The 16,741-nt window shown below is 36.5% G+C and overlaps 3 protein-coding genes across 7 annotated transcripts; all 3 read right to left on the bottom strand.

Annotated features, from left to right (window-relative positions):
* Positions 1 to 589: 589 nt before the first annotated feature.
* Positions 590 to 4,441, bottom strand: LOC145733075 (uncharacterized). The gene is made up of 9 exons (XM_081985713.1): positions 4,285 to 4,441; positions 3,814 to 4,232; positions 3,496 to 3,759; positions 3,170 to 3,447; positions 2,537 to 3,116; positions 2,280 to 2,487; positions 1,147 to 1,295; positions 906 to 1,094; positions 590 to 849 (listed from the first exon to the last, which is right to left on the bottom strand). The coding sequence occupies exons 1-9, from the start codon at positions 4,376 to 4,378 to the stop codon at positions 604 to 606; spliced, it is 2,427 nt and encodes an 808-aa protein (XP_081841839.1). The 5' UTR covers positions 4,379 to 4,441; the 3' UTR covers positions 590 to 603.
* A 132-nt stretch (positions 4,442 to 4,573) lies between these two features.
* On the bottom strand, positions 4,574 to 16,388 carry Nrx-IV (neurexin-4). Of its 5 annotated transcripts, none has more exons than XM_081985709.1 (20): positions 16,189 to 16,388; positions 15,471 to 15,578; positions 13,962 to 14,158; positions 12,657 to 12,798; positions 11,522 to 11,892; positions 11,293 to 11,469; positions 11,074 to 11,235; positions 10,762 to 11,023; positions 10,584 to 10,710; positions 8,737 to 8,911; positions 7,917 to 8,113; positions 7,612 to 7,859; positions 7,341 to 7,560; positions 7,118 to 7,287; positions 6,928 to 7,066; positions 6,170 to 6,368; positions 5,788 to 6,080; positions 5,475 to 5,725; positions 5,282 to 5,419; positions 4,574 to 5,226 (listed from the first exon to the last, which is right to left on the bottom strand). In XM_081985709.1, exons 1-20 carry the CDS (start codon positions 16,244 to 16,246, stop codon positions 5,036 to 5,038), a joined length of 3,825 nt encoding a protein of 1,274 aa, XP_081841835.1. In that variant the 5' UTR covers positions 16,247 to 16,388; the 3' UTR covers positions 4,574 to 5,035. The 5 variants fall into 5 exon arrangements, with proteins under 5 accessions (XP_081841835.1, XP_081841834.1, XP_081841837.1 ...); XM_081985708.1 differs by lacking the exon at positions 13,962 to 14,158 and adding an exon at positions 13,579 to 13,778; XM_081985711.1 differs by lacking the exons at positions 15,471 to 15,578; positions 16,189 to 16,388 and adding an exon at positions 13,579 to 13,778 and having other exon boundaries at positions 13,962 to 14,091.
* On the bottom strand, positions 14,467 to 16,221 carry LOC145733077 (L-aminoadipate-semialdehyde dehydrogenase-phosphopantetheinyl transferase). Its single transcript, XM_081985716.1, has 3 exons — positions 16,189 to 16,221; positions 15,471 to 15,578; positions 14,467 to 15,360 (listed from the first exon to the last, which is right to left on the bottom strand). Exon 3 carries the CDS (start codon positions 15,327 to 15,329, stop codon positions 14,505 to 14,507), a length of 825 nt encoding a protein of 274 aa, XP_081841842.1. The 5' UTR covers positions 15,330 to 15,360; positions 15,471 to 15,578; positions 16,189 to 16,221; the 3' UTR covers positions 14,467 to 14,504.
* Positions 16,389 to 16,741: the final 353 nt, after the last annotated feature.

The following is a 16,741-nucleotide window of genomic DNA, read 5'->3' as shown; positions in this document are numbered from 1 at the left end:
TAGCAGACTTAAAAAACTATTTTTACATTTTCCATACGCTTAAACATGCCATTTTACGTTTTGTTAGTATTAAATTGACTTCTAGACGCTTCACTATGCTTTAAGGCTCAAAAATCGAATTTTAAACTTTTTTTTAGAGTAAAAGTTGTTTCAAACTCTTCATTGATAAAATTAAACAATTTTCGCATTAAATGCTACGATATTAGTCTTGAACACTAATTATTAGAATTAAATTAGTTCGGAAATTTAATTCTAAATTTTAAAAATTCGGATTAGTCTAAAAAATTGAACGCCAGTAAACATTAGTCCAACAATCCGGTTTTTTGACTATTTTCAGTGTCAAAAATTAACCTCACAGATGACCAGATTTGAATCTGATTGAATTTCACAGATGAATGACATTTAAAACTGGACCACCCTGTATAACTCGATATTTAACCATTTAAAGCTTGATTTACCACAAAGATGGTCACGTGCTTAAGTTGCGTCATATTAGGAGTTTCACGGCGTTGCCGGCTATTTTAAATTTAGAAAATACTCCCACCACCCTTCCTACTAGACAAATTCCAGCTTTAGAAAAAAAACAATAAACAGATAATAAACTTAATTTTGGTTCTGTTGCGCTGCAGCTAAAATTTTCTGAGCAAAAGCCTGACAAAGTTGTTTATCGTTAATCGATACAATTTTCTGCACAAACTCCTTATCATTTGACAAGGCTTTGAGGACTATTTCCGGCACTGCGTTGATCAACAACAGACCCTCGGTGGCTTTTAACGGGCTTGGCACATGTTTTAAAACCGTACAAAGGTTGCTCGCGGCCAACAGTTGAACTGGTTTTGAGTTAGGCGTCTGAATAATTTCGTTCTCAATTATTTCCGGTACAGATTACCAATGGAAACACTTACCCAAAGTAGAATAGTGGCGTAGTTATGTAGACAAAACCTGAGAGGTTCTAAATGGGCGGCACTGCCACCAAAATCGCACAGTAAAATCAAAATGTAGGTGAGCACTGTTGAAACGGTGCTAAAACTAGTTTTTTCCAGTATTTCTTTTAGTAGGATTGTCCATTCAGATGCCACACATCGCGGTAAAATCTGAAAGGTGCTTTTTTGTTATCACCACTAATTATAAACTGCATTTAACTACTTTTAACAGTGCAGTAAAGTGCTCATTCACTTCCCCTTCTTTGTAGTCAGACAAATTTAATCCAGGTATTACAAAGTCTACTAAAGCACAGTGGTTTTCCCAGAACAAATGCTTGTAATAGTTGGACCAAGAATCGTTCAAATTGCTTGCTAAAAATGAAGGTTTTAAAGAAAAAAAAAAACAATTACAGGGGTAACAGTAACACTCAGTCGTCTCCACAATAAATGTATTAGGTCTTAAACCTCTCTAAAAAGTGCCCAACATGATTCGAGCGCAGAAACAGCTCATCATTAGGGGCTAGTACAAAATTACTAAATCCTGCTGTCATTCTGTAAAAGGGGACAGCAGACCAGGCCCTAGATTCTTGAATCAAGGGAAGGAACACATAATTTGACAGAAACCTGCTTTTGCCAAACAGTTCTGTCACATTCTATCGATAATTCTACTCCCTGCGTTCAAAAATTAGTGCCCTGGGGTTAAGTGTAATGTACCGTCAAAATTTCAATTCAATAATGTAACTAATTAATTTAATTTTGTTTTTTTCCTCCATTATAAGATTGTTGCATATTTAATCCTTAAAAACGTTAAGGGGTTTTTGAAAAGTTTTTCCCTTAAAAACTATAAACACTTAACCCCAAATCTGCTGTTCCCTTTTACAGCATAATTTTGTACTAGTCCCTGATGATTTTTAGAGACTTTTAAGACCTAATAACAAACGAGGAGGTACTGGAAAGAATGAGAAAAGAAAAGGAAATATTAAACACAATTAAAATAAGGAAGCTGCAATATCTGGGCCAGGTGATGAGGGGAGATAAATATGTATTGTTGCAGAACATTATGCAGGGAAAGATACAGGGGAAAAGAAGCAGAGGAAGAAGACGTATCTCTTGGTTGAATAACCTGAGAGGATGGTATAACTGTAGTTCCACTGAGTTGTTTAGAGCTGTAGCATCGAAAGTGAGGATAGCCATGATGATTGCCAACCTTCTGAGAGGAGATGGCACTTAAAGAAGAAGAAGAAGACCTAATAAATTTATTGTGGATACGACTGAATATTACTGTTACCCCTGCATTTGAACAGCTCCACTGAGTGAAAATGGACTACAAAAAACAGTTTTTCTTTGTCAACCCACCTAAATCTGGAAAACTTTCCCGTTTGCCTTGCAAGTCTTGGTAACTGTGACATTTGTGTAAAATAAAATCCACACAGTGGGTGGTTATTTCATTTTTTACCTCGTCAAATTCCAAAAATGACTTGGAGCGATATTTATTGGCTGTACTGAGTAAATACTCAAACAACTGCATGTCAGTTGGTAAGTCGCATTTTTGATCTTTAAAGTGCTACAAAACTAATATTACTTAGTACTGATACTTGGTTGGTTGAACTTACTTTTAGAATATTTAAACAGTCCTTAAACTCTTCCAACTGGACAGAACCGTCGAGTTTATCAAGTAAAGGCACAAAAACCTTGGTAACCATATAATTCCAGTTGAAAAACCCTGAATCTAACAGTGTTTGGAATAACTGGACGTAATTGGCCACATTCTGGACTGTAGGAGGATTCCTGTCAATTACTTCCCACAGTGCTTTGGCGCTCAATCCATTTTCAACCGACAAATCCTTGATCAGCACAAAAACTTTGAAAATTTCTGTGCTGCGTTTGAAAGCGATGGAAAACAAGTGCCGGTAAAACTCCCAAGGATTTTGTAGCATCAGTAGTAGGCATGATTTTAGTATTTCCTCGTTTAAATCGTCGTGAATACGATTAAACGTTAACACTAGCTGGTCTGAAATGTTTTCTTTCCAGTGGAGGTTTTCTTGATATAAATAGTTGGCTAGCACGCTAGCTAAACTTGTTGAAGGTAGTTTGGTAGCGCATTTGATTACTAAATTTTTATGTTTTATACCTTGAGTGAGGAGGAGTGATACAAGGCGTTTTAAGTCGTTTTCCTCACCCAATTTCAACCACCTAATATCACACATAAATCAAATAACCATTAAAATAATAAAAACGACTGATACCTTTCAACACACTCAATAACTTTCACATCAGACAGAAGTTGCATGTTTAACAATGCTCTAAACCACAATATTTGGTGTTCACCAGCTTCATCTACCATTTTAACCATCATAGAACTGTCAGCCTCTTGTATACGTTCTGCTATGGTTTTAGGCTTTCTGGCTATGCTCTTTAACATAGTAACTAATTCAGTGGCGAGTTTGTTTTTGTGGTATTTTTCCACAACTAAATAGGCTGAGCTCGCGACTACAGCTTGCAGAGGCTGGTCCTCATACTCAGTCTGAAATTGTTAATTAAAATTTTTCTTGTGGATACCAAAATAACTTACTTCCGCCCAAGAGCAAAACACATCAAGGGTAATACACCTCATAATGTTTGAAGTGCTTGAAATAAGTGAAGGTAAAAGCCTGCAAACTGCTTGATTATTCAGATCTAGGCTTAGTAGAAGTTCATAGAGTTTTAGTAGCACAAATCCCATTTGTTGGTAAATATGGTCAGCCTTCATTGCCCTAACCTGATCCGCATTAATACCAGTAGTGTTTTCAAGAATTATAGTAGCCACTTTAACAATGTCATCTACTACATCTTCAGTCTTAGAAAAAAGTGAGTTTAGTTAATGTAAGAGTAAAACCCTCAGTGTAAATACCTTGTTAGACAATTCAGTCATAGACAACTTTTTAATCACAGCTGCAATAATAATAGTGGAACAACTGAGAAGTTTCCTAGATTTCATGTGTTTCATACAGTCAATTGCTTGATCCAGCAATTCTTCGGTGAGCTCCAAAGGCAGTTTCTCAATTAACCACCCATAATTTTTGATTAAATTCAAATTGAAACAAGTGTTAGCCAGCAGGCACTTGGACAGTTTCGGTACTATGCCAATTAAGTGGGAATACTGATCAGAGTCAGGTAATTCCCGTTTGAAATTAGTGTTGATAGCCAAAAAGAATAGGACTTCATTTAGTTCTTCACAGTTGGCTAGTGAGTTGTTTTGCTCGAGTAAGTGATGCGATGTTAAAAAGTTGGCAAGTTCACTTGTAAAAAGGTTAATAGGAGTTTCATTTCCTTTAAAATTTGAAAAGTAAATCATTTTGTTTGTACTGTACAGAGTACTTACCTCCTTTATAGTTGATTCTAGTAAATTCTCCAATTTTTTGCGAACACTGCGAAAGAACTCCTTGAATACCAATTATGTTCTTGCTCAATTCCATTTTATTTATTATATTATAACATTTTCTGGATTTTCAAATTAAAAATTCTGTTTTAAACACTGTTTTAAGGTTAGGTTTATTTACATGACTGTCAAATATCACTTTTTTTAGTGACATTCAGAATGGAGGCTGGAGGACAAATCAAACTAAATTTGATTGGGAAGGGAGACAATTTTGAATAAAAAAAGTCGGTAGTAATTTCAAAGTTATTTATATAAAAAAATTACAAGTCACGTTTTAAACGCATAAAATCTACGTTTCGGTGCAAGAAAACATTTGCTTTAATATCACGCTTATAATGCGGACATTGAACAATGTCAAGAAAGCCTACTTAAAGTTAAAATAAAAATCTTGTAGGTATATACAAAAAATAAATGCAAAAACGGCTGAAAGCCGTTATTTAGAGTTTTAAGATAAAGCAGCCATTGCCGTACGTACGAAAAATAAATAAAATGGACGGAAAACAACATAATAAGAACACAAAAATTAAACTTGTACTCGTTAGGCCGTGTCTATAAATATAATTGAAAACATATTTGTCAGATGGAATGTGACTTTATAGTGTGAAAATCTATCCCGGTGGGTGCCTAAAAATTCGGTTAGTACCACATAATTAGTTAAGGCATGTGTAAAAAATCAGTCGGGATGTTTACGGTACTAAATGAACCACTCTTTGCGCTTCTGCACATGATGGCCGGTGGTGCTGTGCACCACAGCGTCGTCCATATCTTGTGCCATATCGGCGCCTGCGTCTTCTTGCGTTAAGTATTCGCCCTTATGACGGTGGATGTAACGTCCAATCACTATGCACAAAATCACGAAGGCTAAGAACACAACCGCCAGTACGCCTAAAACCAATTTCGTGTTATTATAAGTTGATTGTATAAAAGAAAATGGACGTACTTCCTAAAATGGCTGAATCAGTTTGATTGTAGGCCCTTCGGACTTTATCCTCGTCGACAATAGGTGCCGGGCGTGTTTCGACCATATCGGGTGGGTGAGTGACAGGTTCCACGCCGCAAAAATCTTCGTTCAAGGGTTCTGAAGCCAATAAGAAATACCGTAAACCATATCAGAACAATAAACTCAAACTTACCGCCCAATACTTTCACGTTACCAGGTCCTTTTTGTTGAAACAGCAACTTCAAAGGATAAATATCGTCAAACTCCACCCTAGACACGCAACCAATAAATCCCTCGGACATTGTTTCGTTTTTCCCGATGTACATATACTGGATGTTGTTAAATTGAGCATCCGCCGACTCTTTGATGTTAAAATTAAACTTTTTCGGCTCATAACTGTCCACCTTGATTACCAGAGTGGAACCGCCATTTTCCCTCGATAATCTACGCAAAATCACAACAAAAATTCAGTTGCCAAATAGGGTTAAATTTAGGTGCTAATGTACATTAAATCGTGGTACTGTCCCAGTCCGAAATGTTTTTCGGGGTAGATGACCTCCTGCCGTTCGAACCCGAAATCGAAAACCACCCTCAAATGCCCTGAATTGGACACCATAATGGTGAGGTACTCTTGGGTGATGTTGGAAAAGAAGCCAAGCAGAAAACCTTTCGGATTGGTGGTGGTAAAGCCGATGCGAATATGTTCAGCAATAGTGGAACGCCAGGAACCGTCAAAAGTGTATTTCACCCCCGAGTTTGCTTTCATATTCACTCCAATTTCGTCTGCGCATATTGGACCCTAAATAGATTAAATAATAGTGGTTTTATTCGTTGTAATGAACACTGACGGTGCGTAGTTTGGTTTTTGACTAATCAGAAAATTCTAACCTTAAAAGCGGTCCATCTGCAGTCACAAACGTAGCTGTCGTATCGTTCATGACAGGTCCCGTTGTTGAGACAGGGACTGCTTGAACATTTACCCACGCAACCCTCCGTTATTCCGTAAAGACCGCGACGGGCATAGTCTCTCAAATCAATGTGTTTACCGTTGATCAGCAGTGCTCTCATACAACCAGTAAATCCATCCCTAACAAAAGAGTTTCAGGGTTAAGTCCATATGGCAGCACTTGTTTGAACCTCAGGGCAGTAGGTAGTTTGTGATTAGTCAAAATATAGTTTCTGTTCAGTGACTTCTGACTGTTGCGTCACTCCCCCCCGAAGATCGAATTGTAAAAAATGGCAGAGGCCTCTAATAAATGTCATAAACTAAATATTGAAGGTGCCAAAGACCTCTAAATGCTACTGAGAACTTTCTAAAAATGTTCCAGAACCCTTTATTACTGTCTTAAATCTTCCAAGAATTGTTTTAAATTATCAGAGGAGTCTAGTGTCAGAACTCTCCTCTAAATAATACTGCAAACCTTCTAGAAATTGTCAGAAGCTTCTACAAGTGTCTTAAATCTTCCAAGAATCGTCTTAAATTGTAAAAAGCTTCTAGATCCATTAAAAAAGTGCCAGTGGCCTCTAAATGCTATTAACAACCTTCTAAATATTGCCAGAAGCCACTGCAAATATTCTACACCTTCTAAGAATTGTTTAAACAGACTATCATAATCGAATTGACACACACAATGTACACAAATTACCTGTAATCAGTGGAAGCACCAACAACTAAGTCGGAAGTTAAGTGAATAGCACGGACAGGTCCTTGAGGCTCTCGAACTTGAGCTTTTTGCGATCCGTCCACCACTACCATCGCCTCTTTTCGATTCCGTTCGACTGAAACTACTCAAAACAATTAAAACCTGAAACCTCCACTTACGTCACAACACTAACTTGCATGCCATTGGTCGTCCGACAATTTGTAAGACACCTCGGCGATGACCGAAATAGGACCAGCACCGGCTTGATACTGGAACTGCAACTGGTTCCCGTTCACTATGGTCAATTTTATAAAGTCCGTGGGACCTTTCGCGTGAAACAGCACGGCATTTTCAGTGGCAGTCCTGAATAAATATTTTTCTTTGCCTTAAACTCGTAGCAGTGGTGAACTTCATACCTGAATTCGAAGTAAATATCTCCGTTGTGCCCCATATCAAAGTTAGGAATGTCTATGGTAGCGTCAGCTATGCGGAAAGTGACCACGTTGTCGAAAAGATCATCCCCACGACAAATTAACGGCCCTAAAGTGTATCTGGCCTCTCGTTCATCTAAAGCTGTACCAGTGTCCCCGAACCGTAACTGTTTCACTGGCAAATCATCTTTTTCGTTCAAATCCCCTAAAGAAAACACAGTTTTTAGGTTATCTTTCTTGCAGAATTTTCACTTACCAGAGTCGATTAACCAAAAAGGGGCGTCTCCGTCACAATTGCACCATTTGGTGCGATCGTTGCACGTGCCCACAACACCGCACTCGCATTTCCTCGAACCGGGCAGACCGCCGCCCCAATAATCCATTTTTTGGTTCTTCCTCGACACCCACCAAGAAAACGGCTCGAACTGGTGTTCCTCGGAAGGCGAATTGAACAATCTCGCATTCTTGCAAGCATACTGAATGTGTTGAGTGCACGTGCTAGACCTGTAAACAAAACGAAAAAACATTGTCATAATGCGCACTAATTTTTTTATATCTTACCGATTGATTAGAGCGACAATTTGATCATCGTTCGCCTCGTAATGGATATCCATGACAAAACTTCCCGGTTCCTGGAATCCATCCACCAAAGTGGTGTCCTCATTGCTGTGGTGGAGAATCGTGGAAACTATACCGTCAGCTCCAAATTGACAGGTAACAGGAAAGGGCGATAAAGGACCGCTACCGTCTACGTCAATCTAAATCAATATGAGTTTAAGCTGTAGTAACCTAGTCCAACGCTAATTTGACAGTTTTCACTGTTTTAACGTGAAACAAACTGTTATTGACATTAATTTTGTTTTCACAACTGAACAAGTGTACTATTGACTGTGTCTATTTAAAGGTCATTTTAGTTAAGTTTTACAGTTATATTTCATAGACATCTTACCTTAACTGATGAGTAACTGTAAACTCATACTTACAACTGACCCTAACTACAAACAAAATTTATATTAAATCAATGTGTTTGTGTAGGTCGAAATTTGCTTTGTAATCTTTGATTTACCTACCTTATAACCTGCCATGATTAAAAACATTCATTAAAAATTAGATATGGGATGTGTACTATAATGTAATTCTCGCCTTAAAGGTGTTTTACAAAGTCAGTTTTACACTAATTTTGGTGGACTACCATTGCAAATACCTCAAAACCCTTCGCAAACATGAAACAACAGTTAGAAGGAAAAAACTAAACAAAATTCCCAAATTTCAATATCCTGTACACCAGAAAGAAAGCCTTTGCCAAACAAATGTTAATAACACAAAAATTAACTTAGAATGTGTTCTCATTTTCTTTAAACTGCATTTTTTTGACGATTACCTTGATTTCAGATTTTTGGCCTACAGCCTGCACGTTCTTGTAGGCTTGACAGGACAAAGGACTCAGGGAACTGTGACACACGGCCCCACCGTAGCCTGTTCCTTTACAGTCGCAGAAAAATTCGATCGCATTTTGTTTGCATATACCTCCGTGCTGACACGGATTAGGGTAACACCTAAAAATTATGATCATACTTCACTTCTGGATTATTACAGCAAGCAGAAAGCTGCTTGTTCTTGACCAATTACAAACTACTGTTCTCGCGGTCTGAGTTTACCAGTGCGTCATCCCCCTGTGATTTAGAAGTAGACATGCATTATTGACTTTATCCTTGTCTATTGTTCACTTTCAGAAAGGGTAAATATCTAAGTGAATGTCTTCCAAAAAAAAACATTTACTGATTAGCGCTTCTATTTCAGTCATTGTCAGTTTGACAACCATCGAAATTTATTTGATTTGTTTGCTATTAATTCTTTTCCGTTTCTTTGTGTTGTTAATCATTTATAAAGTTTTCTATTTACCACACTACCACAGTTTTTTTAAGAGCTATTGTTTCTACGCTTTTAACATTCTGTAAGTACTTTCATAATATTATTATTAATATTTTTATTTTTTTTATGTCGGCTGTCACGATCCAACCAAAATTGGCACAATTACTAACCTGTTTTGAAAAAAAGTGGGAGTGTCTATTATGGTTTTTATTTAGCCATTTGGTTTTTCCTAAATTCGGAATTACTTACTATTACAGTATTTTTTTTAGAAAATGCCTGGAAAAATTCTCTACAGACAAGCCCAGCAGTTAATTCTTAACCTTTGTGAATATTTTGAATTGGAAAAAACTAATGGAGGACCTTTAGAAGCTTTATCATCTGTTCAGAAAGAAAATAAGAAATTTTAAGACCTTACATATTCTTACTGATGTATTTTTTGATACTAGAAGGTTGCAGCTGCTTTGAAAATTTCCCGCAAAACTGTTTATTCGATTCGGGAAAAGCAAGCAAGTAATCTTATGATTTCCTCACCTAGAAAACCTAAATCGAGACGTTAACGACGGGTCAAGACCACTGATTTATCTGAAAGCATTAAAATGGATGTTCAAAATACATAGTATGTTAATAATAGTAAAATATATCTACTTTTGTAAGAAACATCTATTAACATTTCATTGTTTCCAGAGACTGAGATTTTTGGGTTGCATTATAGATTTTTCATAAAAATTTCTTCAAACATATTAATAATAAAATCATAGAAAAAATAAAATAAGCGTCTAAAATGTTTTCCAGCGGGTTTAAAATAAAATTAGTGGATTGCAACCTGAAAATGAGATATGAGATACTACAGCATCACTCAGAATGTCTTATTGAATTTTTAATTTGTTGTATTTATTTTAGAGAAACATGTAACCATCCAGAACCTAAATCAAGAGCTTAAAGTTAAAGAAATACTACATATTGGTGATACATCTCTGCGAATTTTGGTAAATAAATTAGGTTTCAAATTTAGACGGAATTCTATGAACCAAACGGAGACTTCTCATAAATAAAAAATGTTATTTCAGTCAAGATATTTTTGATTTGCTTTGGTATAAGGTTGTTTTAGTGCAAAGATTTCTACTTTCTGACTAACAATATACGCAAAATTTTAAACGTGAGCTTTAGACACGCCCTTTTCTATAACATGAACACAACAGGTTTGTTGACGAAAACTTGATTTGATTCATATGATTTCAAATGACGTAGCCTTTGTGACGCACGGGTAAACTCACTCCGCGAGAACAGTATACCGACTGTGCTGTGTTAAGCAATGTAGGAAAAACTAATTAAGAAGAAAAACTATAAATTGTTTACCTATCAGTCATTCTACAAGCATCAAAAATAATTTGCTCCCCATGGAAAAATTCTTCGTCTTTTTTCCAGTCTGTAGGCAATTTGCTGTTACCGTCAATACGTATCGTCTTCATACATCCGACAAAACCTGTAAAAACGTTATTACGACCGTATACAACCCACTGTGCAGAATGAATACCTGGAAATATGGTATTGGCGTAACTTAAAGTGAAACCAACTCCACCGGCGAAGAAATAGTCACGTCCAGTGACAATTTTCAACAACCTCGTGGTTTTCATGGGTCTGAAATCGACGCTGAGTATCACCTCGTTGGTTTTGATCGACAGTACCACCACGTGCCACCGGCCGTCGTTGAACGTTTCCTCGTAATTGTCAAAGACGACTCTAGGATTGTTTGCGGTGACCAGTTCGACTTTTAACTTGCCTTGATCCAAGTAAACCTACGGGCAACCAGTTAAGATTGCATTAGGTGAGCTTACAGGACACTTACGGCCACATAACCGGACGAAGAGAACGAATGATACATCATTAAACCGCGACTTTCGTAGGTCCGAAACTGGAACGAGGCGTTCATTGAAGACATTCCTTCGTAACCAGTCAGTTTGGCGTAAGCACTCGAAGTTAGGAAGGTTACAGGTACAATAGGAGGTTCCTGAGTTACACAGTTTCAGAAAGACCAAAAAAACTTGTTAAAACTCGTATTATTTACCGGACAACTGTACAACACATTAAACTTTTCATACTTGTAGCTTTCGCCATAGTCGAAAGCTTGTTTCACGTCTTGGATGACGTTGCTTGAGTTCAAGTACAAGTTTTCAATGCAACCAGTGTAATTTTGTACTACCACCAAGCCTTCTTGGTGGTTTGGCACTCCACCAATATAAAACTGAAAAATTTCAAGTGCATTTACTACTCCTCTCATAGTGTACCCTACCTACGTCTCGGTTTAAGTTCAATCTGTTAAAATCCCCTTTGATACGTTCCTGAACCACCACTCTATCCACGGAAAACAAGATATCTCTTCTGTTCCTCGATATAACCACGTCGTGCCAAATATTGTCGTCCAACAAACTGCCAACGCTCAAACTAGTAACCATTTTCGAGCCCAAATCGATATTCAATAACATTCGGTTTTCGCGCAGCTGTAGCGCGATATAATCGCCCTGAGTGCCGCGGCTGTACAACAACACCCCGGTGGCTGTTGACGTTTTAAATCTGAATTTTATCGTTTCTCTCAAGGCAACAATTGGGTCTCGGAGTAAATCGATTTTGAGCAGAGACGTACCGTTAAAGTACATGTCTTGCGCCACTACAACATACAAATACTTATCACTCTCAGGTATCAAAATTTGAAAAGATGGCCACAACCTTTCTAACTGTTATCTACCAAAACTATAATGCCTGCTTTATACCTCTCAATTAACAATTAAACTAAACTTTTATTTAAACTAAAATTAATTTATCAAAGCTGAAAGTGAACTTACAAGCGAGCCCATTTATACTTTCAATTTATACTAAACTAAAATTAATTTTAAATTAAAGTTAAACCAACTTTATTAAAGTTCGGCTTAATTCGTTTAAATTCGTTGACTTTCGGAACTATCACTGTCATACTTGTCATCACTCATGATGTAAATTGCTGTCTTCTATTGCGATACGTAGTCTATTAGACTTGAATCGTCTATTTCCATAATTGGATTTTTTACCGAAAAAGTGGTTTAAGAACAAATTTTTTAAATTATTTTAATAAAAATTTTCTTTATCCACAAAACACGCGTAATGACGATGACAATAGAAACGTCAACGTCAAACATCAACGTCGAACGTCCAGTAAGTCAAAACAGTCATTTATTTTTCTAATTATTAATTTGTAGTATAAACCTAAACAAGATTTCTTAGTTTAAATATTAATTTTAGTGGAAATTTAAATTTAACTTAATTCTTAAATGGGAGGTATAAAGCAGGCATAATATGATGTAATTTGACAGTTACATCCGCTTAGGCAGACTGACACATATCACTTACGAAATTTATGACCATCTTTGTCTAGCTCATTGATTTCAAATATCTTACCGTATTCACATCCAAACAATTCAACTCTCATCGATATCCGGTCTCGCCATCTCGTTGGGTTGATTCGGATCCATTGCGCTATTATAGGCACTTCAAAGTCGTTTTTATGGACGCTGTCGCCATCTATGTTGCCTCTGAACATCTACAATATTGGCGGTTAGGAAGGTTTCCCAGTAAATACCTAATCAAGGTTATCCAAGTTAGCAGGAGTATTCCGGTACATTTTAATTAACAAAACTCTAGTCCATGTCATTTTGGAAAATGTGCAGCGTTTGCAAAAATTTGCTCTGCACTGTCATATTTGTGCTTAAACTTAAAGTTTAATGCAAAAATATGGAAAGAAAAACGTTCATGTATTTCCACTTATACTTGGATAACCTCTCCATGTAGAGTACACAAGTTTCGTCGTGTTATAACTCTTCAGGATGATTCTAAGAGCTTTACAACAATAAGTTGTCAAGAATCTCAAATCACCTTCAAGAGCCATAAACGGCAAAATGCATTTAGTTTACGACATACACAGTGAAGCCCAAAAACACAAAAACTTTGACAAAGCATGTTTAAGGTAGGAAAATTTAATATAATGAGCATAAAGGCAGGTTTTCTAATTTTACTAAATGATTATCCCATAAAAATTGGGCCACCCAGTAGTTATACGCGTAAAAAACAGTTAAGAAAATGGCACTAATAAAACTGATCTCTGATTTTTGGATTGTTACCAGTTTGCTATTTTTTGTTGTTGTTAATAGCGGTCTATTAGAGTAGTTAACAGACTCATTAGTGCCGTTTCCTATAAATTGGAGAAAAGGTTAATATTTGATTGAAAAGCCTAGCAATATGACAAGTCTAACACTACAAGCAAAACCAACTAACGCCAACAAAATTGCTAAAAAAAACAGAAAATAGAGAAGCAAATATCCACCTCCATTTGCCCTTGGGCGTCCCTAAAAGCCCTCCATCCCTCATTTCCATTATCCGAATACTCCACCACGTACTCGGTGACAAACTCGTTGGTCATTGCCCGTCCCTGGGTGGCTATCGACCGCACCTCGTACCTTCCACCCAGATCGATAATTAACTTTTCAAAGTAAGTACTTTCTTTCGGAGTCCATGCCGATCCACCTGCGTGAAATTGGTTAGAAAGAAAGTGTGAAAAATGTCAGTTGTTGTTAATCGGTGAATACTACAAAAAGTCAAGCTACAGATTATTTACCCTGCATGCACTACAGTCAAGCGTGATCTGCAAATAACAGTTTGAATTTTTTCTTTGGGCATCAAAGTTGCTTTTAACCTTCTTATACCTACCCTAATGTCACCCTGAGAATCCTTGTAAAAAGCGTAATCGAGCCCATTAGTACCATAACTAATCTGGTACTCCATAACGTATTCGTTGCTGAACGGTCTGCCCTTTGTCCAAATTCTAGTTATGTTCATAATCTGGCCCAGATCGATTATCAAATACTGAGCGAAATCATTGTCTTTAGCGCTCCAGGCACTGCTACCTTTTTTTTGAAGGAACAAATTAATTTTTTTTTAGAGAAATTGGCACAGATTTTCAGCCTTGACATCTTCAGATTAATTTGATACAGTCAGATGTTTTATCGCAAAAAGCCACTAACCAAAAAAAAAACATTTAGCCAGAAAGTTTATGATTTCAGCTAAATGATGATTATACAAAAAAAACATGCAATAACATCGCTACCTAGAACTAAAACACTTAACATGCGACCTAAAAATACTGTGCCATTCGGGAAGCCGCCGAATCTCAATCAATACGGGAAATACATAATTCGGTCAAATAAACAAACACTTATCAAAAAAAGAGTTTATTTAAAGATATCCCAAATGTTAAGGTTTCTGGGGTTTTTTAAAATAATCCAAACAGTAATTTTCGTCTTGAAGCAACAACGGTTGCGCGTTCAGCGTTAAGCTACTGAAATCAAGTTCAGCAAACTTTACAACAGGCACTATTTTATCACTGGCCACCGCCACACAGTGATTGTCATCTAAAAGGGTTTCACTCAAACACCAATTAGTAAAATGTTGCCCCTTTACGTACAATTCAGTGTCCTGCACGTAACTGTTAACACTTAAAGGAGTCCCCAATTTGAAACTAATATCGCTAAGCTTAACAGTTATCCCTAACCCAATAGCTTTAGTGTAACTCTCCTTTAAAGACCAGAGCCTACAGAAAACGTTCAGTTGTTCTTTTGGGTTCAAGCTATTGTAAATCTGACGCCACTCTAAAGTCGAAAAATTGCGATTCATAATTCTGAAAAACTCTTGCAAACTTTTCCCACCAGTGTACTCCAACTTCATCACATCCACTCCTAACTGAAAATCCCCTAACTCCCCAGCAAACACTGCATAATCCCCTTGGTGGGACACGTTAAAGCTAATTTTAACACCCTCTGGAGGTTGAATTAGAAAAGGACGTCCTCTGTCATCCCTACCAAACCTAACACTAGCATAGTCCAAACCACAATTGTCCGCCACAAATTTACGCATCATTAATCTACCAATCAGGGAGGATTTAAAGTCTTTAGTGAAAACGAACTTGGCTAAACGCGTTTTTTCTTCAGGCTGAATGCAAGCAGTGGCTAGTAACAGTTCTTGGTAGCTTGGCGACCATTTGGATAAGTTAAAGCACCAACGCGCGCTTGTTTGAGACATAATAGAGGTTAGAAGGGTGCATTCATAGAACCTGGCAAATAAAAACAATTTTCAGCTATTATGACTGGTTTTACTGTTTTGGTTTGGTGTTTAACATGGGATATCTTTAAATAAAAGTGATTGAGTAAAAATGGGTCTTACCATACAAAACTGCATTAATTGGACCTCTGTCATTCATAGATGATGTGGCATCAAGTCGAGCTTTTTCCAGAAGAGGCACATTGCATTCATACTCACTGTAATATGAACCTGTAAAAGAAAAATAAATACAAGTAAAAAAACAGCAAAAAGTGCATTCATATCAGGTAAAACTTCATCATAAATCAGCAGGGGTAGGATATGTCTTACAAGTTATATTTTCTTTGATAAACCAAATTGTAAAATATTTCATTAACAGACAGGAAATGAACAATCAAAGGTCAATCCTGTTTAATAAATGTAGTCATTAATTTATCAAAATGAGTTTATTGTCTTGCTTGGAATAATTGCAAGTGCATTCCAATGATTGTGTTTTTCTTGAATTTTTGTTAATATTAACAAAAAGTAATGCTAAGTATACAGGTGCAGTGTTTGCCTAACATAATGGGTAGTTTTTGTGATTGACAAAACTAAACAACAAACCAAATAACAAACAAAACTACCAACATCTCTGACTGAGTTAAAATTCTCTGTTAAGACTCCTCTGTGCCTGAAATTCTGACACCCTTAACCTTTAACCTCAGTTTTAACTGATTTACATATAGAATTAATTTGTCTATTCATTTCGTTAAATAAAACATTCTAAATTGCAGTTATGATCTAAAATACCTAACTAGTAATAAAAAAGTGAATCTTAATTAAGACACTTAGGGCTACTTACCTAATACCAAAACCCTAGGATCTACCAATATAACCAAACATATTCCTAATAAAAACATTGCTGTTACATGACCTTAAACACGTGTTTAAAGTGTTAAATTATGTATAGTTTATCTATAATAACAATACTAAACGTTTTTTTAATCCAAACCCAAAGAAATCAAAACTCAAACTGAAAGAATTAATTTGTTTGACATTAGGAAATGTTTTGTTTTGACAGTTGTGACGTAACGCCGGCAACGCCTTTTCTTCTCTGTCTTTCAATAATTCGGTAGGTGGTAGCTAAAGCCAAAAAAGTGAAAGGTAGAACACAATCATTTAAAAAACTTATGATTGTATTAAAAGTTAAAATACTTCAGCGCAAGAGCATTTCAAACTAGTCCATAAACACTGAATCGGAAATAGTTTAAATGCAAAAATAAACATCGTGCAAATTTTAAGCTGGCGACTCTGACTTTTGATGCATTTTTAAATGCATCAACCATCCTTTTCATACGCCAATGGTTAGGAATGCGGCCTTCTCACTAGTTCAAGCATAGCCAACATTACAAAAA

The sequence above is a fragment of the Ips typographus genome, linkage group LG8 (assembly GCF_016097725.1).
Source record: "Ips typographus isolate SLU linkage group LG8, UJ_Ityp_2.0, whole genome shotgun sequence".
NCBI classification, from domain to species: domain Eukaryota; kingdom Metazoa; phylum Arthropoda; class Insecta; order Coleoptera; family Curculionidae; genus Ips; species Ips typographus.
This window is presented reverse-complemented; position numbering and strand designations above follow the sequence as displayed.